The sequence below is a fragment of the Carcharodon carcharias genome, chromosome 22 (assembly GCF_017639515.1).
Source record: "Carcharodon carcharias isolate sCarCar2 chromosome 22, sCarCar2.pri, whole genome shotgun sequence".
In the NCBI taxonomy this organism is placed as follows: domain Eukaryota; kingdom Metazoa; phylum Chordata; class Chondrichthyes; order Lamniformes; family Lamnidae; genus Carcharodon; species Carcharodon carcharias.
This window is the reverse complement of record NC_054488.1, coordinates 40,507,681-40,534,326: the sequence shown is the minus strand read 5'-3', so window position 1 is coordinate 40,534,326 and position 26,646 is coordinate 40,507,681. Positions and strand designations below refer to the sequence as shown.

At 42.1% G+C, this 26,646-nt stretch overlaps 1 protein-coding gene across 1 annotated transcript in view; it reads left to right on the top strand.

Moving 5' to 3' along the window:
• Nucleotides 1–26,646, top strand: part of gps1 (G protein pathway suppressor 1) — a 68,097-nt gene that overhangs the window by 39,344 nt on the left and 2,107 nt on the right. The window contains exons 10-13 of the mRNA XM_041216975.1: nt 2,650–2,755; nt 6,764–6,844; nt 8,255–8,392; nt 19,149–19,283. Coding sequence (XP_041072909.1) covers nt 2,650–2,755; nt 6,764–6,844; nt 8,255–8,392; nt 19,149–19,283 — 460 coding nt within the window. The remainder of the gene's footprint in view (nt 1–2,649; nt 2,756–6,763; nt 6,845–8,254; nt 8,393–19,148; nt 19,284–26,646) is intronic.

The window sequence follows — 26,646 nt, the reverse complement described above, 5'->3', positions numbered from 1 at the left end:
CGCATGCTAGGCTCCTTAATAATTGAAGATGGGAAGGTTCTTTAAGTGTATATAGTGTATGGAAATTACACTATATGCCATAATGAAATGAGAATGTACTTATGAATTTTTTGATGTATGTCATGTTGCATTACAGTCTTTGGGCTGCGAACATGTTTCTTGAATGAAATACCATTGTTATTATTATCACATATATCTTTCTCAGTCATCATTGTGCTTATGTGTAAAAGCAAAATTGACCTGTAACTGGAGGGTATAACATGGAATAAGTGCTGATCGCATATGCAGCATATATGGAAAGAATAATTGAATTTTTTCGGAGAAGGAGCTTGGGAGTCTGAAGTCTCCAGCGATTGGAAGAAAGGGCAACATTTGTGGTATGTATCATGTTTTTGTGTTCTGTGTTTTGCATGAAGACACATCATTCTGTGTTTTTGTCTCTGCAAATTAGAGTACCAAGTCGATAGACATCTGTTTATTTACTCATTGTACCATCTTCTATCTTGACAGGACAAGGAGAGTCCCCTTGATGTCCAGCTGAACCTGAAAAGTATAGCTCAATAAAACACCAACTTGCATCATTCCACACATCAGACATCAATACAGATACACACACTGCAGGAGAAGTAGGTAGTGATGTTCAGAAAGGCCTACAAAGTGAGTCACCACAAATTGGTGGGAAAGTGCCACCAATGGTGATGTTAGATAAGGGGCCTCTTGGTACAGTGCTGAGGGTCAGCGTGCTTTGAGTCCCTCCTAAGCTTTTATGTGAATACACTGAGAGTGGATCTGCTTTTAGAGAAGCTTGTATGGCACAGGAATTACACTAAGTCAGTGTCTCTTTGCAGATGGCAATGAAAGGTAGGTTGGAGGGGGTTTAACACTCATCCATTTCCTGCAGAAGTAATGTAATGCACTGCAGTCTGATATTGAAAGCAGGACACCAGTGCTTTCTGCACTGGTGACCTCAGTTACATGAGTCATGCGCACCAGGTAATTACCTCTCATGAAATTTCCATTTTGGATTTGGAGACTTCAGGATCCAAGCTCCAAGATGGAGTCATGGCTGGCTAAACTCACTTTGAAAAATTTGCCAAACACCATGATAAGTGATTTTGAGACGCTATTGATGTTTGCTATTTTGTACCATCGGATTGAACAGCCTTGAGTACCCTTCAATGTTGGCATGCTTGGAGTAGAAAATGAACAGCCAGTTAGCGTTCAATTTAGTGGGAGTTCTGAGCCACCGAGTAACGTTGCAGAATTGATGGTTACTGCCACCTATGAAAGTGATGGCAGCAAAAGAAATCCCAAGCACTTCTGCAGTACATGGGTTTTCTCCTGTGAGTTGGTTATGGAGCCCTTGAATATTGGAGCTTTTTCCATATGTTCCCTGCTAAACTTCTTTAATTAGGGAAGTATGAAAGGAAAATCTTACATAGTGCCTGATCGTGTCTCTGAAACATTCCTAAATGCTTCATACATCATGAATTATTTTGAAGCTGTGTTTCATAGACACACTTTCTAATAGCACACACAAACAACTAGCACAAAGTAAATTGCAAAACACAAGAGTTATGTGCACCAGCAAAACACATTAAACACTCGCACCACTACCATTGTATGACTGAATAAAACTAATTCACTTTTACTATGTCCTGCAGATTATGATTCGTTCAGCAAAGAAAATGTCACTTGTCCAAAAGCAAACAGGCTGACTGTTTGGCCAGATGCCTGACTGAAGTTGACCGCAGTAATGCCCTTCACTGCTTTTGGTGGTGCATTGCAGATAGTTGACTGTACCTCCTAGTCTTTGGTCATAGTTTATTTTGAGTCTGGGCCTCTCATGCACTTTTCATACCATTTAGTGGTATAGCTCTCACCTCATGAGTTAGAGGGCTCTGATCTGAAACAAAATACTTTTAATTTAGCATTTTGGAGTATGGCGCAAGCTCATCACTAATTGCATTGCAGTAGATATTCTCTAGGTACAGTGGTGCTAATTACTCTTCTAAGCAGTTTGAGTGTCCTGCATTAATGATGTGCCCATGCTGCCTGATATCTGTTTGTACAACTGTATAACCATGCATATACACTCTGACATACAAATCAAATATTCATGTCTTTTGCACATGCCTCCACAAACCACTTTCATATCCCTGCAATAACACTTGGCAAAATGAGGCCTGCTGAAAGGTTATCACAACATTCCACTATGTAGAACAAGAGTAACAGACTTGAACTTATGCATCTCCTTGTTTATATTAACATAGGTTAAATTTATTTGTGCAATAAATGACAGTCTGGAATTTTGTACATCTCCTTGCTGTTGGCAGAAGGGTGGTGTACAAAAGCCGAGAAACTAGTTGCTTGTTTCTCCTTTCATCTGAAAAATGGTGTATGCCTGAAGCAACCTGAAAATGAGGAAAAAATAGAGGAGGTTAAATTGTGATACAGCTGATATAATTTATCTGTCCCAATCTAGAATAAATAAATGCGAAATAGAAATCTGCAAAGAAAGACCATTATGCTATACCCTTGTTTTTGCAAATGAAAAGTTAAATTTGGCACTGAATATTGCATTGTTAGTAAACTGATGAATCTTTAGAGCATCCTCTGATCTTAACATTTATTTTTCTCCCCTGCAAGTTCTTTTAAGTTATTCCTTGAATTGGAGCCTCAAGTTCGAGACATCATCTTCAAGTTTTATGAATCAAAATATGCTTCCTGTTTGAAAATGTTAGATGAAATGAAGGTGAGTCAGAATCTGAGTAAATCAGAAGATTTAATCTTTTTGTAAAAACAGGATGATCCTGGGTGGGTGCCTTTTGATGATCTGTCTTATAAATTCTCCCCATTCACATGTTACTTAACAGGCCCATATATGCACATATGAAATAATTTGCATATTTTCTTTTGGTTGCAAATGTACACAGTGCAGATGTTGGGATATGTAGCCCCATTATCTTTCAATGCTGTTGCATGTGGATAAAGAAGCAAATAGTATATATTTCAATATGTGAAGATACAGTCAGTAGTGCATGGTGCACTGACAATGTCACATTGACCATTCAGTATTGTAAACATATGTATGTGTGAATAACGGATAAGCTATCTATGGAAATTGATTTCGAACCTTTACATAAAACTTTAGCAAAGTAGAAAATTTGATTTATCTCCAAGTTTCTCTACTGTTGGGTATTGGTTCATTTTGACAATATTATGTTTACATTTAGCTTGTCCTCTTTGTATTTTAATACAATGTATTATTATGACACAGCCGCTGGTAAAGGCTGAGTTGTTCAAATCCCAGAGGGAAACTTGAAACAACTGTCATAAACCATTTTTAGCAATTTGTATGTTTTGAGATGCAGGCTTTGAATTCAGTAGTAATAAGACTGCCAAGTTGCAAGAGGTTTTTTATAAAACTAAATTAAAAATGTATTAATACTAGAAAATTGTACATACATACATATGTCTACAAAATTACTGCTTTAATAGCTACAAAAATCTCCTAATTAATTTGACTCTCAGTTATACTCCTGTTAAGGAAACAGTAAAACTCATAGATTTTACAGACCTCTGGCAAACCACACCCTGGACAGTCACATTCAAAATGAGTATCTTTCAGCTTTGGGTCCTTGTCGACAGACTTGAGGTTTACAGGCTGGAGGCTTCTCACACTTGTTGGATCTTAAAATGCCTCTCCCTTACACGCAATCTCCTTTATACATACCTTTCTCTTTGAATGTAAATTTTCCATTGTAGCAGTAGCCTTTTAACTTTATTTCTTCTAACAATAACATCCTTTCATCCCACCAATTTTATTAGTAAGCAGAAAAAAAATACATTGATTGGTGTCTTCTAGCTAGGTTTAAGATTTCACCCGCAGTCTTGAATGGTTTCTTTTAACAAATGCAGATTTACACATTACCTTCTACTCTCCTGACATTTATCTAATTACCATCTCAAAACTACTATACATCAAAGCACCCAGACTAGCCGGCTTTAATTCAATTAAGACACACAATTAAGGCACAGACCCCATTAGAACTGTAATTAAGAATTAATTTCTAATAACATTATAGACATGAATATATCTTCATGACATGTTTTTACTGAAAATTTTCACTTTGAATCCAAGAAAGATTGATAGGAATATTGTCCTAATGGCGAGAGACTAAAAACTAGAGGAACAGAGGTACTCGTGGGTGTCAGGTGCACATATCATCTAAAACTGGTGCACAGATACAAAATTTAATCAAAGAGGCTAATGAAATATTGTCCTTTACTTTAGACAATTAAACTACAAAGGGGAAGAAATATACTTCAGCTGTACAGAGGGTTGATATGAGAAATACTGGGCTTCACCACATTAAAGCTGCGCAGAGTTTTCTTCATATTTAATCTGGGCTCCACATCTCAGGAAGAATACAATTTTGGCCCAGTTCAGATTTCCCAAATTGTTGCTAGGGCTTAGTTATGAGGGCTGGTTGCTGAACTTCGGTCTTATAGCCTTGAGTGTAGAAGGTTGAGGGTGATCCAATTGAGGTGCTTCAAATGATAAAATTATTTGATAAGTAGATACAGAGCAGTTATTTCCTCTGATGGGGTAATTCAGAGCAAATGGGCATGATAAAATTAGAAGCAAGGCCATTTAGGAATGAAATCAAGAAGTACCTTATCATACAAAGGATAGTGGAAATGTGGAGTTTTCTTCCTTAAGAGGCTGCGGCTCGAGATCAATTGAATGTTTCAGGACAGGTTGATATTTTTATTAAACAAGGATGTCGAGGGTTATAGATCCAAGGCAAGTAAATTAAGTTAAGATACAGTCAGTCTAGTTGAATAATTGAATAGGCTTGAGGAGCTGAATGGCCTATTGTCCTGTTCCTATTTTCCTTTTTAAGTCTTGGCTTCATAGGTAGCTTGAGAGGCTGATAAGTTGTTTCCACTATTTAATTTTATCTGGTGAAGCCCAGTACTTCTCGTTCAACCCTCAAAGAAAACTAATAAATAATTGAAAGATGATTTCAACACAGTGTTTGCCATTGATTTCATGGCATAGGGAAAGTTTATGTAGAAATTCAAGCATCAAGGTGAGCTGAATCTGGTACTGATCCTGATTGAGCCTAATTCTCACATCAGGTAGCTCTTCACTGTCCAGGGAATGGGTTACGTTATTTTGCAGCTAAACCTGATTTTGCATAGTGAGATAGTATACTATTGTTCCCGTTTCTCACTTGTGTTCCATGAGTTAGACCCAATGCATTTATTGAGTGAATCCCAAGTGTAGAGTATGGAGTTTGTAGCCTTCTATCTGTAAACCATGACATTCTTATTAGCATTTCTAAAGTAGTAAAAATGTTATGTAATTGCGAGGAACTGAGACAACACTTGTGATTACTTAGTGATGCCTGAAGACCATGAGCTACTTGGACTGCATTTATGCTTGTTTCTGCAAGGATTCAGTGCATTAATTATTAATAATTAACTAGGTTCTCACATAGTTTGTAAGCAATAGTATCAGTGATTTGTTAGGAAACTTCCTGCCCATTTCAAGCTAGCTGCACCAGAGGACATCTGGAAAGTGATATATGGAGTCATCCTTGCATTTTAATCAAGCATTGTTTTGATGTGACAGTAAAGGGCATTTTATGAAGATTTTAGCCACTTAATTTTACTTGAGCATGGCCTAATGCCCTTCTCCAAAAGAGGATAGCAAATGAATGGGAAATGTAGATTTACTCTACTTTAGATATGTTACCTATTCTTCAAATCAGTTCATCCTCTACAAAACTATCTTCCCTTCATTTAGATTTTACTCTGTTAATCCCTGGATTTTATTGTAATTCTGTATGTTTATATTATGCATAGCTTTGCAGGTTTCTTGTTTTTATGGAGAAAAAACTGATAAAAATTCTATGTTGGGTTTATAACTTTAAACTTTCTTTAAAAACTCTTCAGTTGCTATATGAAGCATATATCTGCACAATCTGCCTTTATGTGCCATATCTGCCATAACATTATCTAATTCATATCTGCCTCAGCTCATCTGCTGCTGAAACCCTCACCCATACCTTTGTTAACTCTAGGCTTGACTACTCCAATGTACTCCTGACCGGCCTCCCATGTTTCATGCTCTATAAATTTCAAATCATCCGAAACTCTGTTGCCTGTGCCCTTCCTTGCACCAAGCCCTAGTCACCCATTACCCCTGTGCTTGCTGATCTAGATTGGCTCCTGGTCAAACTGTCTTATTTTTATTATTTTTTTTTTTACAATTCTCATCTGTCTTTTTAAATTCCTCCATGGCCCTGTAATCTCCTCCAGCACCACAACTCTTCAAGGTGTCTGTGGTCATCCCTTGAACAGCCCTGATTTTAATTGCTCCACCATTGATGGCAGTTTCTTCAGCTACCAAAGTCCTAAATTTTGGAATTCCCTTCCTAAACCTCTCCACCTCTTCACTTTATTATGTTCTTGTGAAGCACCTGGGATATTTTATTGCATTAAAGGTGTTAAGTACAAGTTGTTATTGTATGAAGGGACCAGGAAGTGATAGGTGTGGTTCAGGATGAAAATCTCTTGAATAGATTTCCCCAGTGGTTTTCCATGCTGTGTTTTTTCATGAATCTACGTGACTAGAGAAAGATTTTAATGCAACAATGCTGACTTACTTGCTCATTGATTGCACGTCTTTTCTTTTTTTCTTCCCCCGCATGCTCTCTTGCTTTCTCCTTCCCTCCCTCCCTTCTCACAGGACAACCTTCTATTGGACATGTATCTAGCTCCCCACGTGAAGACACTCTACACACAAATCAGGAATAGAGCCCTCATTCAGGTATGTGGAGAAGATGCCATAGAGTTTTGCTTAGTACCTAAGACTCTTAATTATTTTCCAGCTATAAAATATTTTGCTTTTATTATCACTTTTTGTAATATTCAAATTATTTTCAGTAAGTCCCATTCTTTGTATTCTGATTGTGCCACTCTTAGCTGACCACCCCAGCCTAATTTAAATTTTGGTAGACTGTTTAAATTGTGGAATGTAATTTTTTAAAAATCTTTGTAAAATTAGAATGTAATAAATCCTTTTAGTTCCCTTCATTTAGTTATAATCTATATGCAATAAAAATTAGATGATAGTTAGGGACACAATTTCCTTCCTCCTCCAATCTTCAGGCTTTTAAACTTTTCAGCTAATGACAACAAATGGAATAAAACCCTCCCCACTGTTAGTGTGAACAAAGAAGCAAACATACCGAGGAGCAGTCCATGATGGTACCAAGGTGTTTATTTTCACATTGGTTTATTTTCATTGAGCAGATCACAGCATTTGTGAAACATTTAGGACAGGGTAGCTTCTTGTAATTCTAAAGACAGTGAAATGGGTAACTACCAAATTTCTCGAAAATGCAATTCTGAAATCAGTTTACACTTTCAATAACAGTAGGCCGTGCTGAATCTCAAGTAGTAATGGTAGATTTAGACAATTTAGGAGATTAACCAATAGAGATTCCAATGTAACTCATTGCATATGTGCAGTTGAATGTAGAAACCAGAAGTTGCAGTTAGTGATTTTATGCTGCCTCATAAGGTATGCTGTTGGAGTCATCCCAAACTTCTATCAAGTAGAAATCACTGAACCGATGAGAACTTGCCCTTTTACATTGTTAGTCTGGCTGTAAAAAAAACCTTTGAAAAGGCTAACACCTTATTGAATGAGGTGTAACTGGGTTTTGAACAGCATGCTAAGATCATAATTACTGCTGAACATACTCACTGCTCTTGAAAAACTAATTTTATATTTGTGGAATGCTAAATTTCTCCGTTATAATAAATTTGTTTACAATATTTCAACATCTACCTTAACCCATGGGTATGTTGAAACACTTATTTTGCTGTCTATAAAATTTGAAGTAAAAGAATCAGAACATTTTATTTCCTGGTTTGTTGTCCATGAGAATACTTGAATGTAATTGGCTATCCATCCTGCTTAATGACATCACTGTTGCTGGATGCCTGGAGATCCACTTAACTTGGTGACAGATTCAAACTGATGTTGGGAAAGAGGAGATCCAGAGCTTGTTAGATCTTTGTTGACAGCTTTCCTCAAGGCCAGGTGATCACTCACTTTGGTGCTGACCGTGAAATCGTGCAAAAATGTCTAAATATTACCTTATTTGTAAATATGTGATCTTAAAATGTTGGATTTTGCTAGTCCTGCCTAAAAGCCGTTGTGTATTTTTAGTATTTCAGCCCATATGTTTCTGCTGACATGAACAAGATGGCCATTTCTTTCAACACCACAGTGGGTGCACTGGAGGATGAGTTAACACATCTTATCCTGGAGGGATTAATCAATGGTAGAATTGATTCACATAGCAAGGTAAGTCTATGCTGTAATTTCCATTTTATATGGGTTCAAATTCATAGGAAATACTGTGTATTCATGGATCGCTATGTCAAATATTGCTTTTGTACATTTACAGCTATGCAAAAGCTCTATGGTGTTAATTACATTGAGGTTAATTATCATTAACATTAATTACAATTATGCAATTGCTGACTTCTGCACTTGCAGGAGTTAAGATGGATTGTTCTTCCATTGTCATCTCTTCTCTTGATTTGGTTTGAGAATGTGGAGTTGCTGTTGCAAAGGTTAAGTTCAATTTGTAGTGTTATAAACTTTTATGTTGGAAGAATTATGAGTAGCTTCTTTTTATTATCTCTGTTCCCCATCAATATCTCTATGAGAATTCAAAACGGTGCAAGGCAAGACTTGACTATCTTTTTATCTTTTCTATTTCTTACGTTTATTCTGGCTAACTGCCTAGCTGAACTGATGGAGTGCCCTAGAATAGGTGAACTTTACTATAATGTAAAAAACTTAATATGCAAAGCTTAAAGTAATTGTTTACCATTTAATGTATCTATAGTGGATCTTAGAGTGCTAGATAATTGGAATAATTACATCCCAAATTATAACCAACTCAATGATTGAGCATTATAATATTATAATTCACTTTTCCATTCTAATGTTCTAAGGAGGTCCATAAAGATTCTGGGCTTTGTAATTGCTTTCTAGAATGTAACAATAACTGCTTGAGCTGTGAGGAAATACTTTCTTTGCATACTGCTAACATCTTCCCAAGTTGGTATATCTAGATTTCCAAAAAAACATTTGATAAAGTTCTACACACAAGTGGGCTTCCAGGTTAAATCTTGGAAATGGGTAAGAAATTAGCTGAAGGGTAAAAACTATCAGGTACTTGCTATTGTCAGTGTAGATGGGGAGAAGCATTGACCAAGCTATCCTGTGGATCAGTGTTGAGAGCACTATAATTCCTTATTAAATCAGTGACTTGGATTCAGGAGACCAATGCAAAGTAGTAAATTACAATTGCAGATGTTCCCAAATTAGATGGGGCAATGGAATTGAAGGAGATGGACTCAGAAATTGCAGAATATTTTGTGCAAAATAGGCAGAGAAATTTAATGCAAGCAGATGTGAAGCACTGCACATAGGAAGATAAAATAGGTGTAATACACTTAATCAAAAATTATGTTTTAATTGCTGCAGATCAATTTGAAGGTGTCATAAAGTTCTTGGGATACTTAATGCTCCACATGTCTAAGCAGTGCTAACAGTGAATTCAATAAAATGATTGAACTATCAAAACTAAGAAAAAAAACATAATGGGTTGAATTTATGACCAACTGAATATACTCTGAGCAGATTTTTCCATGAGTCATGTAACCAGTTCCGGTCCTCAAACAAAGGAGATACCTAAGTGCTGGACACAGAGCAAAAAATTGTCATAATTAAGCTGTATCAACGGCTTGAATTGTGAGGAATAACTAACAAGAGTTGGCCTTTTCAGCTTTAAAAAAAGTCTCTGAGAGGTGACCTTATAGGGATAATACCATCAGGAGACCCTACATAGTCAGAATGACAAGCTAAGCACCAAATTAAGAAGCAGAACCTCAAAGGCAATAATTTCTGGATTATTACCTGAGCCACGTGCAAATTGGCATAGGACAAATAAGATCAGAGAAATGAATACGTGGCTGAAAGACTGGTGTGGGGTAATTGGGTTCCGGTTTGTGGGGCACTGACATCAGTATTGGGGAAAGTGAGATCTGTACCGTCGGGACGGTCTACATCTGTACCGTCGGGACGGTCTGCACCTGTACCGTCGGGACGGTCTGCACCTCTACCGTCGGGACGGTCTGCACCTGTACCGTCGGGACGGTCTGCACCTGTACCGTCGGGACGGTCTGCACCTGTACCGTCGGGACGGTCTGCACCTGTACCGTCGGGACGGTCTGCACCTGTACCGTCGGGACGGTCTGCACCTGTACCGTCGGGACGGTCTGCACCTGTACCGTCGGGACGGTCTGCACCTGTACCGTCGGGACGGTCTGCACCTGTACGGTCGGGACGGTCTGCACCTGTACGGTCGGGACGGTCTGCACCTGTACCGTCGGGACGGTCTGCACCTGTACGGTCGGGACGGTCTGCACCTGTACCGTCGGGACGGTCTGCACCTGTACCGTCGGGACGGTCTGCACCTGTACCGTCGGGACGGTCTGCACCTGTACCGTCGGGACGGTCTGCACCTGTACCGTCGGGACGGTCTGCACCTGTACCGTCGGGACGGTCTGCACCTGTACCGTCGGGACGGTCTGCACCTGTACCGTCGGGACGGTCTGCACCTGTACCGTCGGGACGGTCTGCACCTGTACCGTCGGGACGGTCTGCACCTGTACCGTCGGGACGGTCTGCACCTGTACCGTCGGGACGGTCTGCACCTGTACCGTCGGGACGGTCTGCACCTGTACCGTCGGGACGGTCTGCACCTGTACGGTCGGGACGGTCTGCACCTGTACCGTCGGGACGGTCTGCACCTGTACCGTCGGGACGGTCTGCACCTGTACCGTCGGGACGGTCTGCACCTGTACCGTCGGGACGGTCTGCACCTGTACCGTCGGGACGGTCTGCACCTGTACCGTCGGGACGGTCTGCACCTGTACCGTCGGGACGGTCTGCACCTGTACCGTCGGGACGGTCTGCACCTGTACCGTCGGGACGGTCTGCACCTGTACCGTCGGGACGGTCTGCACCTGTACCGTCGGGACGGTCTGCACCTGTACCGTCGGGACGGTCTGCACCTGTACCGTCGGGACGGTCTGCACCTGTACCGTCGGGACGGTCTGCACCTGTACCGTCGGGACGGTCTGCACCTGTACCGTCGGGACGGTCTGCACCTGTACCGTCGGGACGGTCTGCACCTGTACCGTCGGGACGGTCTGCACCTGTACCGTCGGGACGGTCTGCACCTGTACCGTCGGGACGGTCTGCACCTGTACCGTCGGGACGGTCTGCACCTGTACCGTCGGGACGGTCTGCACCTGTACCGTCGGGACGGTCTGCACCTGTACCGTCGGGACGGTCTGCACCTGTACCGTCGGGACGGTCTGCACCTGTACCGTCGGGACGGTCTGCACCTGTACCGTCGGGACGGTCTGCACCTGTACCGTCGGGACGGTCTGCACCTGTACCGTCGGGACGGTCTGCACCTGTACCGTCGGGACGGTCTGCACCTGTACCGTCGGGACGGTCTGCACCTGTACCGTCGGGACGGTCTGCACCTGTACCGTCGGGACGGTCTGCACCTGTACCGCCGGGACGGTCTGCACCTGTACCGCCGGGACGGTCTGCACCTGTACCGCCGGGACGGTCTGCACCTGTACCGCCGGGACGGTCTGCACCTGTACCGCCGGGACGGTCTGCACCTGTACCGCCGGGACGGTCTGCACCTGTACCGCCGGGACGGTCTGCACCTGTACCGCCGGGACGGTCTGCACCTGTACCGCCGGGACGGTCTGCACCTGTACCGCCGGGACGGTCTGCACCTGTACCGCCGGGACGGTCTGCACCTGTACCGCCGGGACGGTCTGCACCTGTACCGCCGGGACGGTCTGCACCTGTACCGCCGGGACGGTCTGCACCTGTACCGCCGGGACGGTCTGCACCTGTACCGCCGGGACGGTCTGCACCTGTACCGCCGGGACGGTCTGCACCTGTACCGCCGGGACGGTCTGCACCTGTACCGCCGGGACGGTCTGCACCTGTACCGCCGGGACGGTCTGCACCTGTACCGCCGGGACGGTCTGCACCTGTACCGCCGGGACGGTCTGCACCTGTACCGCCGGGACGGTCTGCACCTGTACCGCCGGGACGGTCTGCACCTGTACCGCCGGGACGGTCTGCACCTGTACCGCCGGGACGGTCTGCACCTGTACCGCCGGGACGGTCTGCACCTGTACCGCCGGGACGGTCTGCACCTGTACCGCCGGGACGGTCTGCACCTGTACCGCCGGGACGGTCTGCACCTGTACCGCCGGGACGGTCTGCACCTGTACCGCCGGGACGGTCTGCACCTGTACCGCCGGGACGGTCTGCACCTGTACCGCCGGGACGGTCTGCACCTGTACCGCCGGGACGGTCTGCACCTGTACCGCCGGGACGGTCTGCACCTGTACCGCCGGGACGGTCTGCACCTGTACCGCCGGGACGGTCTGCACCTGTACCGCCGGGACGGTCTGCACCTGTACCGCCGGGACGGTCTGCACCTGTACCGCCGGGACGGTCTGCACCTGTACCGCCGGGACGGTCTGCACCTGTACCGCCGGGACGGTCTGCACCTGTACCGCCGGGACGGTCTGCACCTGTACCGCCGGGACGGTCTGCACCTGTACCGCCGGGACGGTCTGCACCTGTACCGCCGGGACGGTCTGCACCTGTACCGCCGGGACGGTCTGCACCTGTACCGCCGGGACGGTCTGCACCTGTACCGCCGGGACGGTCTGCACCTGTACCGCCGGGACGGTCTGCACCTGTACCGCCGGGACGGTCTGCACCTGTACCGCCGGGACGGTCTGCACCTGTACCGCCGGGACGGTCTGCACCTGTACCGCCGGGACGGTCTGCACCTGTACCGCCGGGACGGTCTGCACCTGTACCGCCGGGACGGTCTGCACCTGTACCGCCGGGACGGTCTGCACCTGTACCGCCGGGACGGTCTGCACCTGTACCGCCGGGACGGTCTGCACCTGTACCGCCGGGACGGTCTGCACCTGTACCGCCGGGACGGTCTGCACCTGTACCGCCGGGACGGTCTGCACCTGTACCGCCGGGACGGTCTGCACCTGTACCGCCGGGACGGTCTGCACCTGTACCGCCGGGACGGTCTGCACCTGTACCGCCGGGACGGTCTGCACCTGTACCGCCGGGACGGTCTGCACCTGTACCGCCGGGACGGTCTGCACCTGTACCGCCGGGACGGTCTGCACCTGTACCGCCGGGACGGTCTGCACCTGTACCGCCGGGACGGTCTGCACCTGTACCGCCGGGACGGTCTGCACCTGTACCGCCGGGACGGTCTGCACCTGAACCGTCTGGGGCTGGCATCCTCGCGAACTGCTTAACTAGAGAAGTAGAGAAGGTTTTAATCTGAATAATGGGGGAGAAAATGATCAAATTTTGGAAGATGTTGTAAACCAAAGATCTGAGACAAGGCAAGAGAGACAGGTATTAATATGGGAAATTATAAATAGACTGTGACAGGAAGGGGCAGAGAGTATAATTCTTAATCAGGTAAGGCTAGACACTACAAAAATAATAAAAGGACAAAACTAAATGCACATAGCATTTGAAACAAAACAGATGAACTGATAGCACAAATAGAAATAAGTAAGTACGATCTGATAGTCTTTACAGAGACATAGCTACAAGATGACATAGGTTGGGACCTGAATATTGAAGGGTACATGACGTTTAGGAAGGGCAGGAAGTTAGGAAAAGGTGGAGGGGTTCTGTTAATTAATGATGGTATTAGCACATTAGAAAGGGATGTCCCAAGTTCAGGAAACCAGGAAGTAGAAGCGGTTTGGGTTGAGATGAGGAATGATAAAGTCAAGAAGTCACTTGTGGGAGTGGTGCACAGGCCTCCTAATTGTAACTACAGAGTAGACAGATTATAAAAGAAAAGATAATGGGAGCTTGCCAGAAAGGTGGAGCAATAATCATGGGGGATTTCAATCTGTATATAGACTGGAAAAATCAGATGGGCAAAGGTGGTGTAGATGAGTTCAGAGAATGTTTTCAGAATAAATTCTTATAGCAGCACATTTTGGAGCATGCTATACTAGACCTGGTATTGAGTAACGAGATAGGATTAATTGATAACCTCCTAGTGAAGGCACACCTAGGTAGCGGCGATCATATGATTGAATTTTACATTCACTTTGAGGGAGAAACGAGTGCATCCAGGACTAGTATTTTAAACTTAAATAATGGCAATTATGAGGGCATGAAAGCAGAGCTGGATAAAGTGAACTCACAAATGGGGTTAAGGGATATGTCAGTAGAAGTTCAGTGGCAGACATTTATAGGGATATTTCAGAGTACACAGAATGTATACATTCCAGTGAGAAAGGAAAAATTCCAAGAGGAGGGCCCAACATCAGTGGTTAACTAAAAAAAGTTAAAGACTGCATCAAACTTAAAGAAAGAGTATATGATCAATCAAAGATGGGTGACAAGTCAGAAGATCAGAAGGAATATAAAGAACAGCAAAGAATGACAAAAAAGATTAATAAGGAGAGAAAAATTCGAGTATGAGAGAAAGCTAGCTAGTAATATAAAGACGGATAGTAAGAGTTTCTATAGATCTTTAAATAAAAAAAGAATTAACAAAGTGAGCTTTGGTCCTATAGAGAGTGCATCTGGGGAATTGATAATGGAAAGTAGGGAGATGGCAGATGAATTAAACAGGTATTTTGCTTTGGTCTACACTATAGAGGACGCAAGTAACATCCCTGAAATAGCTGTAAATCAGGAAATGGAAGGGAGGGAAAAACTTGGGAAAATTACAATCACGAGAAATGGTAGTGAGCAAATTGTTGAGGCTGTGGGCTGACAAATCCCCAGATCTGGATGGACTTCACCCTAAGCTCTTGAAAGAAGTGGCTAGTGAGATAGTTGATGTTCCCTACATTCAGGGAACCTTCCGATATATTGGAAAATAGCAAATCTAACTCCTTTATTCAAAAAGGGAAGCTGATGGAAAGCAGGAACCTATAGGCCAGTTAGCCTAATATCTGTCATAGGGAACAAAATAGAAGCTATTATAAAAGATGTTATAAAAGAGCACTTAGAAAAATTAAAGGCAATCGGGCAGAGTCAACATGGTTTTGTGAAAGGGAAGTCATGTTTAACCAATTTATTGGAGTTTTTTGAAGGAGTGACATGTACTGTGAATTGAGGGGAACCGGTGGATGTACTGTGATAAAGTACCACATCAAAGGTTATTGCAGAAAATAAAAGCTCATGGTGTAGGAGGGTAACATATTGGCATGGATATAAGATTGGCTAGCTCATTGGAAGCAGAGAGTTGGCATAAATGGATCTTTTTCTGGTTGGGAGGATGTGACGAGTGGTGTGCCACAAGGTTCAGTGCTGGGGCCTCAACTTTTTACAATTTATATAAATGATTTGGATGAAGGGACCAAAGGATTGGTGGCTAAATTTGCTGACTCTACCTATCTAGAAAGAGCAAGAGTCAGAAAACACTGGTGGTAGTAGTTTATAAGCCCTCTAACAGTGGTATACCATGTGAACGTATGAATTAGTAGCATGAGTAGGCCGCTCAGGCCTCTCTGCCATTCGATAAGATTAGGACAAAGATAGGTAGGAAAGTAAATTGTGAAGAGGAGGCTACAAGTAGATATAGATAGGTTAAGTGAGTGGGCAAAGATCTGGCAAATGGAGTATAATGTGGGCAAATGTGAAAGTGTTCATTTTGGCAGGAAGAATAAAAAAGCTTATTACCTAAATGGTGAGAGATTGCAGAGCTCTGAGATTCAGAGCGGTATGCAGGTACAGCAAGTAATTAGGAAAGCTGATAGAATTTTATCATTTGTTGTGAGGGAAATTGATTACAAAAGTAGGGAGGTTATGCTTCAGTTGTACAGAGCATTGGTGAGACCACATCTGGAGTATTGTGTAGCGTACTGGTTTCCTTATTTAAAGAAATATGTAAATGCGTTAGAAGCAGTTCAGAGAAGGTTTACTAGACTAATACAGGAATGGGCAGGTTGTCTTATGAGGAAAGACTGGACAAATTAGGCTTGTATCCATTGGAAATTAGAGTAAGAGGCAACTTAGTTGAAACTTTTAAGATCCTGAGGGGTCTTGACAGGGTGGATGTGGAAAGGATGTTTCCTCTTGTGGGAGAATCTAGAACTAGGGGGTCACTGTTTAAAAATAAGGGATTGCTCATTTAAGATAGAGGTGAGGAGAAATTTTTTCTCTCAGAAGGTTTGAGAGTCTTTGGAACTCTCTTCCTCAAAAGGCGATGGAAGCAGAGCCTTTGAATATTTTTAAGGTAGAGCTAGATGGATTCTTGATTAACAAGGGGATGAAAGGTTATCAGGATGGGCAGGAATGTGGGGTTGAGGTTACATTCTGATCATCCATGATCTTATTGAATGGCACAGCAGGCCTGAGGGGCCGAGTGGCCCACTCCTGCTAATTCGTACGTTCTTATGTTCTAGCCACTGTTAGTGGATCTATAAACTACTGCCACCAGTATTTTCTGAACCTTGCTATTTCTACTTCATGATTCTACTTCATGATCTTGAGGCCAGTTCCCTTCTCTCAAACGTCTTCATGTCATCCTTTACTGTCAGGGCTACCCGTCCTCCTTTTCCATTTCATCTGTCCTTCTGAAATATTGTGTCCCCTGGAATATTTTTTTCCTTAATTACCTTGTGACCATTTCTCTGTAATGATGGTTAGATCCAAAGCATTTATCTCTATTTTTGCCACTAGTTCATCTATCTTACTGCAAATGCAAAAAAGAACCTTTGATTTCATTTTTTTACTTCTGTTCCCTGCAATGACCTTATTGATTGCTGTAAATTTTTTGTTAACTCTCTGTCCCTCCTTGCCCCATTCTGCTCGTCTTTACCCACATTGCTATACTCCTCCAATGCCTTGATCTTTCTCTTTGGATTTCTAAATCTTTCTTCATCTGAACCCTTCCCCCCACAACTCCACCTCTGCTCTGTTAGTTTAAAGCCCTGTCCACAGCCCTTGTTACACAATTGGCCAGGACACTGGTCCCAGCCTGGCTCTAGTGCAATCTATCCCAACAGAATAGCTCTCTCTTCCCTGAGTACCAATGCCAGTACCCCATGAACCAAAACCCCTTCTCCCCAAACCATTTTTTGAGCCATCCGTTTATTTCTCTAACCATCTTGACCCTGTGCAAATTGATGCGTGACTCAGGTAACAATCCAGAGATTAAACCTTTGTTCTGCATTTTGATTTGGCCCCTAACTCCTCAAATTCTCTTAGGTAGGACCAGGAATGATGTTCTGCTATGTAGTTGGTCCCACCCCATGGACCTCAACAGCTGGATCTTCCCCTTCCTGCTCCAAGCTTGTTTCTAGCCATGAGATGTCCTTAATCCTGGCACCAGGCAAGCAGTGCAACCTTCGGAGCTCCCGGTCATAGCTGCAGAGAACATTATCTATCCCCCTGATTATACTGTCTCCTATTACTACCATAGATAAGATAGTTAATGGTATGGAAAAGATAATTCCAAATATTACTTTAAAGTAAATTACAAGTGTAGGACAACGGGACACGTGTTCAAAATATAAATTTTGGGCTGATATTGGGACATTTTTCAAAGTGATTAATACATGGAATGGACTTCTGAATAGAGCAGTGAAGCAAAGAATACCATAATTATTAAAGAAACAGATTTTCTAGGTGGATGAATTATAATTGCCAGCATGATCTTACTCATCAGTAGTTATCTTGTGAAGTTGTCCTACTTTAACTCCCTATTCATTTTTGTGAACCTCTGCCAATATCATTCCAAACCAACTATCAGAAGTTCCACAAATGGCCCTTTAGAGCTCTTGTCACATAAGGTTGCAGGTTCTTTGGATTGTATTTTAAAGTACCAGTACTCTTCTTAAGGTCAATTCTCAAAAAATTTCCTTACTTTAAAAAAAACTCGGGCTAATTCTAAAAGAATTTGTGCTAAGTGTTAATGACCTTCCTTCACCCCCAAACATCTTTTCAAAATAATTGCTGGTAATTCAGAAAATGCTGGAAAAACTCAGCAGGTCTGACAACTTCTGTGGAGAGAGAAACAGTTGATGTTTCGAGTCCGTAAGACTCTTCTTCAGACGTAATTCAGAGTCTGCTGTACATGAAGGGTGGGGCAAGGTGTAAGGCAATTATCTATTCTTGCATGTATGCTCACAGGTATTGCAGACAGCTTGCCTACATTAATCATACTCTTTTTCACTTTCTAAAATTTGCTAAATGAACCCAGTGCTGATCTTTAGAGGTCATGCTACAGCATTTCAATTTCAAGTAGTTTAGTGAGTATATCTCATTTTACTTGGGAAAAATGTATCCCAAGGTGTGGTTATAAACATCAACATTCATCTTTTTAGAATCACTGCTTTCTAAAATGGTTTGATTATGTAATATAGTCAATTCATATGCTTAAAGGTTATAGGTGGATGACATTAAATTTTACAACTTTTGGGGAAAAAAGATTCAAATTGCCTCTGCAAGATGAATCTTTAATAATTATTTTGGCGTTAAACAATTAATACAGGCCTAACACCAAAAATAATTAGATCAAGCCTTGAGGTTTGAGCTATATGGATTGAATGCCTCTTTGATTCCTATAGTTTCTGTTTCTAAATAATTCTCTTAATGAAGTCACTCAATGATGTTGGACATCTACTGAAGAACAAATGAATATTGACTGGGCATCTTATGCAAAACAATGTCGCTTCAAGCAACAAAGCACTGAGATTTATTTCGCATTTTTATTTATGTAATATGTGAAATGACCAAGAATGTAACCTGCCCTACAAGGGAGCTGAGCATTTAACCATGTTACAATATTGCTTTTGGTTAATCTACAAACTTAGTCAACCAACACAATATTGATGTTGTACGGATTGTGGAAGAGTATCTTTAATTCAGGAACAAAAATGGACAAGAGGATATTTAAACTGATTTATTTTATTATTGGTCATAGATTCTGTATGCCAGGGATGTAGATCAACGCAGCACAACATTTGAAAAGTCCTTGCAGATGGGCAAAGAGTTCCAAAGAAGAGCAAAAGCCATGATACTCCGAGCTGCTATTCTGCGCAATCAAATCCATGTTAAGGTACTTGGGCATTAAATGATAACTGTATCAAGGTACTATACAGTTTTCAGTATCAGCCTAACTGTTAGTGTAATTGCTATAAAGCAAACTAAATGCAGGCATTAGCTGTAAATATTAGCACCTGAAAAAGTACAGATGGTTACAATGTCTATTCTGTGTTTCCACTAATTTAAAGATTGTAAAAGCAAAATATGCAGATGCTGGAAATCTGAAATAAAACAGAAAATGCTGGAAAAACTCACCAGCTCTGGCAGCATCTGTGGAGAGAGAAACAGACTTAATGTTAGTCTGTGTGGGCTGTCAGAGCTAACAAGAAGTAGAAATGTGATGCATTTTATACTGTTTAAGAATGGGTGAAGCAAAATAAAAGGTCAGTGAAAGGGAGCTCAGGAGAGGTTAACAAAGATTTGGTGGACACAAGACAAAAGGGACTGTTAAAGACTAAAGAAGGTGCTGATAGCGGCATAAAAGTAAGATAGATGAATGTTTTAATAGCAGAACAATGAAACAAGTGACAGATAGCCCTGTTGGGGTGGGGGTGCAGGTGGGGGATGTTTTAAGAGTTTTTAAATTAGTAAATAAATAAATTAAAAATATATTTTTTAAAAATCTGGATTTAATAAAAGGGTAAAGATGGAGGAGAGAGTTCATGGTCTGAAGCTATTGAACTTAATACTAAGCCCGGAAGGCTGTAAAGTGCCTAATTGGAAGATGAGGTGCTATTCCTCAATTTTGCATTGGGCTCCACTGGAACATTGCAGCAGGCCAAGAATGGACATGTGGGCATGAGAACAAGATGGTGTGTTGAAATAGCAAGCGTCGGAAAGGCCTGGGTCATGCTTGCGGACTGTGCGGAGGTGTTATGCTGCCACTGAATGTTGACCCTTGTTCTGCTGTTAAGACATTCTGCTATTTTACCTTTATGCCACTATCAGCACCTTCTTTAGTCTTTAACACCACCATTAACACTCCCTTTGTCTTGTGTCCATGACATCATAGTTAATCTCTCCTGAGCTCCCACCTATCCCTGACCTTCATTTTGCTCCACCTCCTCCACCCCATCTTAAAAGAGTATAAAATCCATCACATTTCTACTTCTCTTTTGCTCTGAAGAAGAGGCATATGGACTGGAAACGTTAACTCTGTTTCTCTCTCCACAGATGCTGCCAGACCAGCTGAGTTTTTCCAGCATTTTCTGTTTTTATTAAAGATTGTAAAGTTTATTCAACAAGTACTTCTGAAACAGTTAAATATTAACTTTTGTAAAAAAAATTGTTGCTTTTTTAAAAAAACATGATTTTTTTCCCCATCTAGTTCATTTCAAATGTTGGAATCAAATTCACGTATCCTCTGCCAGAATTAAACAGCATTCACAATTGATGACTACTACACATATGCTTAGAGTAATGTGGAATAAAAAATCAAAACAATTTTCAAGTATATTTGTTTTTGATGCCATTTCAATATATCTTTCCTTGTTTAAAGAATACACTGATTTTTTTTTTAATACCTTCCAAAAATGTTACGTGCTCAAGTTTCAAGGACTATCAGTATAGGTCCTACTAATTAAAACTTTTGAATAAATTGCTTTTTACACTCTATAATGTGTGGTGGTTACTTGCTATTGCAGATTTTTCAAAATATTAATGGGGATGTGTTCTGTTAAATTTTACAAAATATTCTAGATAGTAAATGAAAATTAACTTCACACTGAATCACATCTTCTATTTTCAAAATGTGAGTTAGTTTTCAAAATGCCAGTTAGTTTTCAAATGCCAGCCTCCAGAGTAGCAAATCTCAAAAATCTCACTTCAGAAAAACGATCAAAATGTTCATAATTTATAGCACAGAAGAAGGAGACCGGTCTGGCTCACTGTGCCTATTCCAGTGTTACCTTTTCAGCTGGACCTCCTGGTTTCATTTCTTTGCCCTTTTGCCTTACTTTTTAAAGTTTTCTTCCTCTAAGTATTTACCCAATTTCCTTTTATTGACATAGACTTTGCCTCAGTAGGCACGTATTGTAAAGCATTCCATGTTCTTATCTATCTTCCTACTTTGTCAGTCCATTGATAATTCATGTGAACCCCATTTTTACTTATTCGCCAACTAAAGATAACCTTCTTTCACTATTTACCCCCTCAAAATCTGTCATAATTTTAAATAACTTTCAGAATTCCTGCCTTAATATTCCTCTGTTTCAATGGAAGAAAACTGCTATTCAAACTTTTCTTCAAAGTTGGTGTTCGAATATAATATCTATATAAGGGGACCAAAACTATACACAATACTCCAGGTGTGGTCTCACCAATGTCCTGTACAGCTGTAGTAAGACTTCCCCACTTTTATACCCCAACCTGCTTGCAATAAAGGCTGACATTCCATTTGCCTTCCTAATTAAGTACTTGCTGTACCTGCATGCTAACTTCTTGTGATTCATGTACAAGCAAACCCAGATTTCTCTGTACTAAACATTTTTCAGTGTCTCTCTGAATAATGTTCTGCTTTTCCATTCTTCCTGCCAAAATGGACAACCTCACATTTTCTCACATTATACCCCATCTGTCAATTTTTTGCCTTGCTTAAACTTTCTATATCCTTTTGTAGACTCTTTGTATCCCCCTCAAAGTTTGCTTTCCTACCTGCCTTAGTATCATCAGCAAATTTGGCTACAATATTGCCTGTCCCTTCATCCAAGTCATTAATATAGATTGTAAACAATTGAGGCCCCAGCACTGATCTCTGCGGCACTCCACTAGTTACTGTATCACCCCCTCATGTGCACTCCCATTTCACAGCAATTTAACACCTGCCAGGGCATAATTGCCAAGTGGTGAAAATTCTGCCCCCATCTGGGGAGGAGGACCTGCCTCCAAGCTTTCTGATCCCAGCAGCATCACCGGGAGTGGTGGCTACTGCTAGGACTGCAGCAGTCCCCAACTAGGATCATTGCTAGAGTCACATGGAAAGTTAAGTGGTCGTGATGGCATGGGAGGGGTGTGGGGGGTAGGTGTGCAGTGAAGGGGCAGTGTTTTATTGCCAGTGTCAGAGTGGCAGGCCAGGTTGAGGGTCTCAGAGTGTCGGACAGAGAAGTGGAAGGGGAAATGTGGGGCTGGTGGAAGCAGGGGGGCCCCGTAAAGGAGGTATAACCTTCCTGCCATATACCCAAGCGGTGTTAACTTCTGGGTTTCCTACTCACTGCTGGCTTTAGCCTGCCACTCATGCAATAGTAGTGGAGGTAACTGGCCATTAAGGAGCCTCAATTGGCACATGGGTGGGAAGGCAGCTTGATGCCTCCCCTGTAAAATTGTGGCACAGGTAGGTTGGTAAACACCAGGAAGAGTACCCATTTACAAATGGGGTGCCATTTTACCCCCCCGCCAGCAAACCAACCTGCAGGAAGCATAAAATTCTGCCCATAATGTATAAATGAATAGAGAGAGATGGTGTATAAATTAGGATAAAAGATATCCCGGGAAAAATAGAGAGACATGCAGAAATCCCAATGGGGTAAAAAAAAATGTGCACACAGAAAGAAAATAAATATTGGAGAAGTACATAGCCAAACTTCCCATTAGGTTTCCCCTTGCTCTAACACTGAACTCTCAGCTTGCTTCAGGTTCTCCTATCCCACCTCTTGCCCCCCCCGAATTCATCTTGTCCGTTAAATCCACTTCCTGCTTCTCCAACTCTCCCCTCTAACCTGCTGACCACTCAACTTTCTTCTTTTATGCCCCCCCACCCCCCCCACCTTTCAAATGCGTTGTCCACTTGCTCCTCAAAAGGCCCACTGTTCACCTCTCTGTCATTGCAAACGATTGCCCTATCACCAACCCCACTTTTCTCTCTAAAGTTCTTGAATCTGTTGTCATCTTGTGGCACTTTTCTGCAACTCCTTGTTTGAACTTCACCAATCTGTACAGTTACGGTACTGAAATGGCCCTAATCCAAATCACAAATGATATCCCTGTAAGCCTGTGACCATGGGTCACAGCTACTCCTTCCAACTGCCAATCCCCACCCAAATCATCCTTCTCCACCTATCTGTAGCCTTTGACATGGCTGATCACATCATTCTCCTCTTAACACCTCTCCTCCATTTCCCAATTAAGTGGGACTGTACTTAGCTGGTAGCATTTTTCTATTTCCAGCTGTAATCAGAAACTCATGCAAAGTTTCTCTTCCCACTCCTACACCATTGCCCCTGGAGTTCTCCAAAGATCAATCATTTGCTCCCTCCTATTTCTTATCTGCATGCTGCCCTACAGTGACATTATCCAAAAACATATCAGGTTCAACATGTATGCTGACTACTGCCAGCTCTATACCTCCTCCATCTCTCTCATCCTTCGCTGCTTCTGTGCTGTTACATTGCTTGTTTGACATTAAGTATTGGATGAGGCAAAATTTCCTCCCATGCTATATTTGGAAAACCAAAGCCATGGTTTTTGGCCCCGCCACAAACTTTGCCACCATTTCCCTCCTCCTCCTTGGCCACTGTCTCAGGCTGAACCACAACCTTCACAACCTCAATGTCTAAGTTGACACTGAACTGAGTTTCCAACACCATATCCTCTTCACCATCAGGACCAACTACTTCCACATTGTGTTATTGCCTTCCTCCACCCCTGCCTCAGCCCATCATATGTCAGATCCTTCATCCGTGCTTTTGTTGTGTACAGACTTGACTATTCCAATACTCTCCTGGTCAAAGTCCTGTTCTGCAGCCGCCGATTAGTTCAGCTCATCCAAATCTCTGATGCTTGTGTCCTGTCTTGAACCAAGTTCCATTCACCCATGAGACCTGTGCTCATTGACCTGTTTGACTCCTGGTTCATGATTATTGCAACTTTAAAACTCTCATTCCCCTGTTCAAATCCCTCCATTCCCTCACCCCTCCTGACCTCTAACTCCTCCAACCCTGCAACCTTCTGGGAGCTCTGTGTACCTCCAACCCTGACCTCCTGTGAATCCCACTTCCTTCGTCTCATCATTGGCAGCCCTGCCTTCAGCTGTCTTGGACTTCAGCTTTGGAGCTCACTCCCTTTGCATCTCTACCTCGCTCCTTTAAGATAGTACATAAAATCTACTACTTTCATCAAGTTTTGGTCACCTATCCTAATAGAAAGAAAGACAAAACTTACATTTATATATCATCTTTCACTATCTTAAGATGCCCAAAGCACATCACAGCAGTAGAAGTAGTTTGGAAGTGTAGTCACTGTTGTGATATCAAAAATAGCTTTTTTGATTCGGGGTCATTTTTTTGTCTGCTGTTGCTCCTTGGGACAATTATATCATTGTCGTATGTTAACAGAATTATATCATTGCAAGTTGTTGAACAGAAGAGGAGACAATCGGGGGAAACAGCATATGCAATATATGAAGAGACTAGGACAAATTTACTTAAAATCAGCATATCTTAAGATGCAAGTATTTCAGCCCACCAAGCATTGAAGCAGCTTTCCAGATGCCTGCTGTAACATCTATACAACTTACAGCTCTTCAGAACTTTTTAAAATTAAAGCTTAGATTAAATGTCAATAAGCAGAGCACGTGGTACAGGGAGGAGATGGCCATGTGCATATATGCAAATTACTGAACTTTGTTGACTCAGATGATGTAGTTCTTAAGAATACAAATTAACAGAATGGTAGGGGCTGTGACAATCAACAAATAATAAGTAGGAAAGAAGCTCAAATGTGAAATTCAAAATGACCAGTCAGCAACAGGAACTGATTTTAAAACAAAAACAAGATGTCAAACCCAATCAAATTGCTTCGAATTTGTTCTGACATTCATTTCCACTGCCACTTTCTTCTTCACCGAGCTGAAGGGATAATAAGGTTTATAGTGCCCGTTGTATATTAAAAGTGCTGAGTGGGTCGCCCCATTTCAAAATGTGGGGCAAACTGCTGTGCCAGGCTCTGTCAAATATAAACATCAACATTTTGATGCAATACCAATTATGCCTGTAGATGGCACAGTGATCAAGGTTTTCAATGTCAAGTATCACACATTGATAACTACCAAAGCAATAGCTGAGCCAAAATCAAAATAACTTGCAGGAGCACATTTCAAGTCCTGTTCTCTCAGCTGGCAGACATGTTGATTAAGGTGTTTAATTTTAAATCCATTAACCCTGTACAACTCTCATGACAGCCAACCCGGCTGCATGACTTTTCCACTTTCCAACAATGACCAAAAAAATCCCTCATCCGCTCACTGGATTGACTAAATTAACCCAATTGTACCCCTCCTACCAGTGCACTTTTCTGACTCCACCATCCATTCAGCTGTGCCTGAAGTCCACTGAATCTTCAGCTTTTCAAACTGGGTACCTGCCAGCCTTCCAATGGTACCTGTATTCTATTATCCATTTCAGGCTGCTGGTCAAATGAGATCTTACTGTGACCCAGCAATATCTGTAGCCACATCCCATCAAACAGCAGTCTGCTCTACTGCTCCTCCTATTTACAAGTCCTATAGTTAAATGTAGGAATGAGAATTGCTTCATTTTTCAAAGAGTTTTATGTTATGCAAATGTCACTGTACTTTAGTTAGAAGATTTTCAGCTTGGTGGGGGGGGCGCGGTGGTGTGTGTTTTTGTGTGTGTGTGGTAGTGGTGGTGGTGGTGGTGGTGGAGTTCTATCATATTTAAATCAACCACACTAAAGTTTCATAGATCTTGGACTGGGTGATTTCTGCTTTACAGTCTGAGATTGATAATATGAAAACAAATTTGGGTGACTTTGATTTGCACAATTATGTACTGCTTTCTTCTTGTTGCTTCATAATCACCAAATGAGATTGTGTTTGATATGTTTGCATTTAATCAATCAGATATTTGATTGGTGGTCTTAACAGGTAAGACCTAGTTTCAGACAATCAATAATTTTTGCCCCATGAATGAGTGACACCCTGAAATGTGATGCTTTCAGCTGGAACACCTTTTCAGTGGTAGAAGAAAGAATTTTAACATCAATGTAAATATATGCAATTGTGAACACGCCCTGATTGAAGTGCTATAATTTGTGTTTTAGTAAATAATTCAACAAGCAGCTTTGTGGGAGGGGATCTTGCAACACCACAGTAGTTATGTGATGCTGTTGTCCTTGGGATTGAACTCCACAATCAGCTAAATTATCTTATTTTCCTATCTTTTGCCATGTTTACTTTTAACCAATACTTAATGTTAATATTATTCACAAAATGAATTTAATTAATATAAAACTTCTGGAGGTAAACTTGTAAAATGATTCTAAGCTCTGATAATACTCACAAGGTACTATTGTTTTGGCCTGGCAGTTTTGACTTGATATGTGTAAGTTTGAAAGGTTGTATGATATTTCCTTTATTTTGTTAA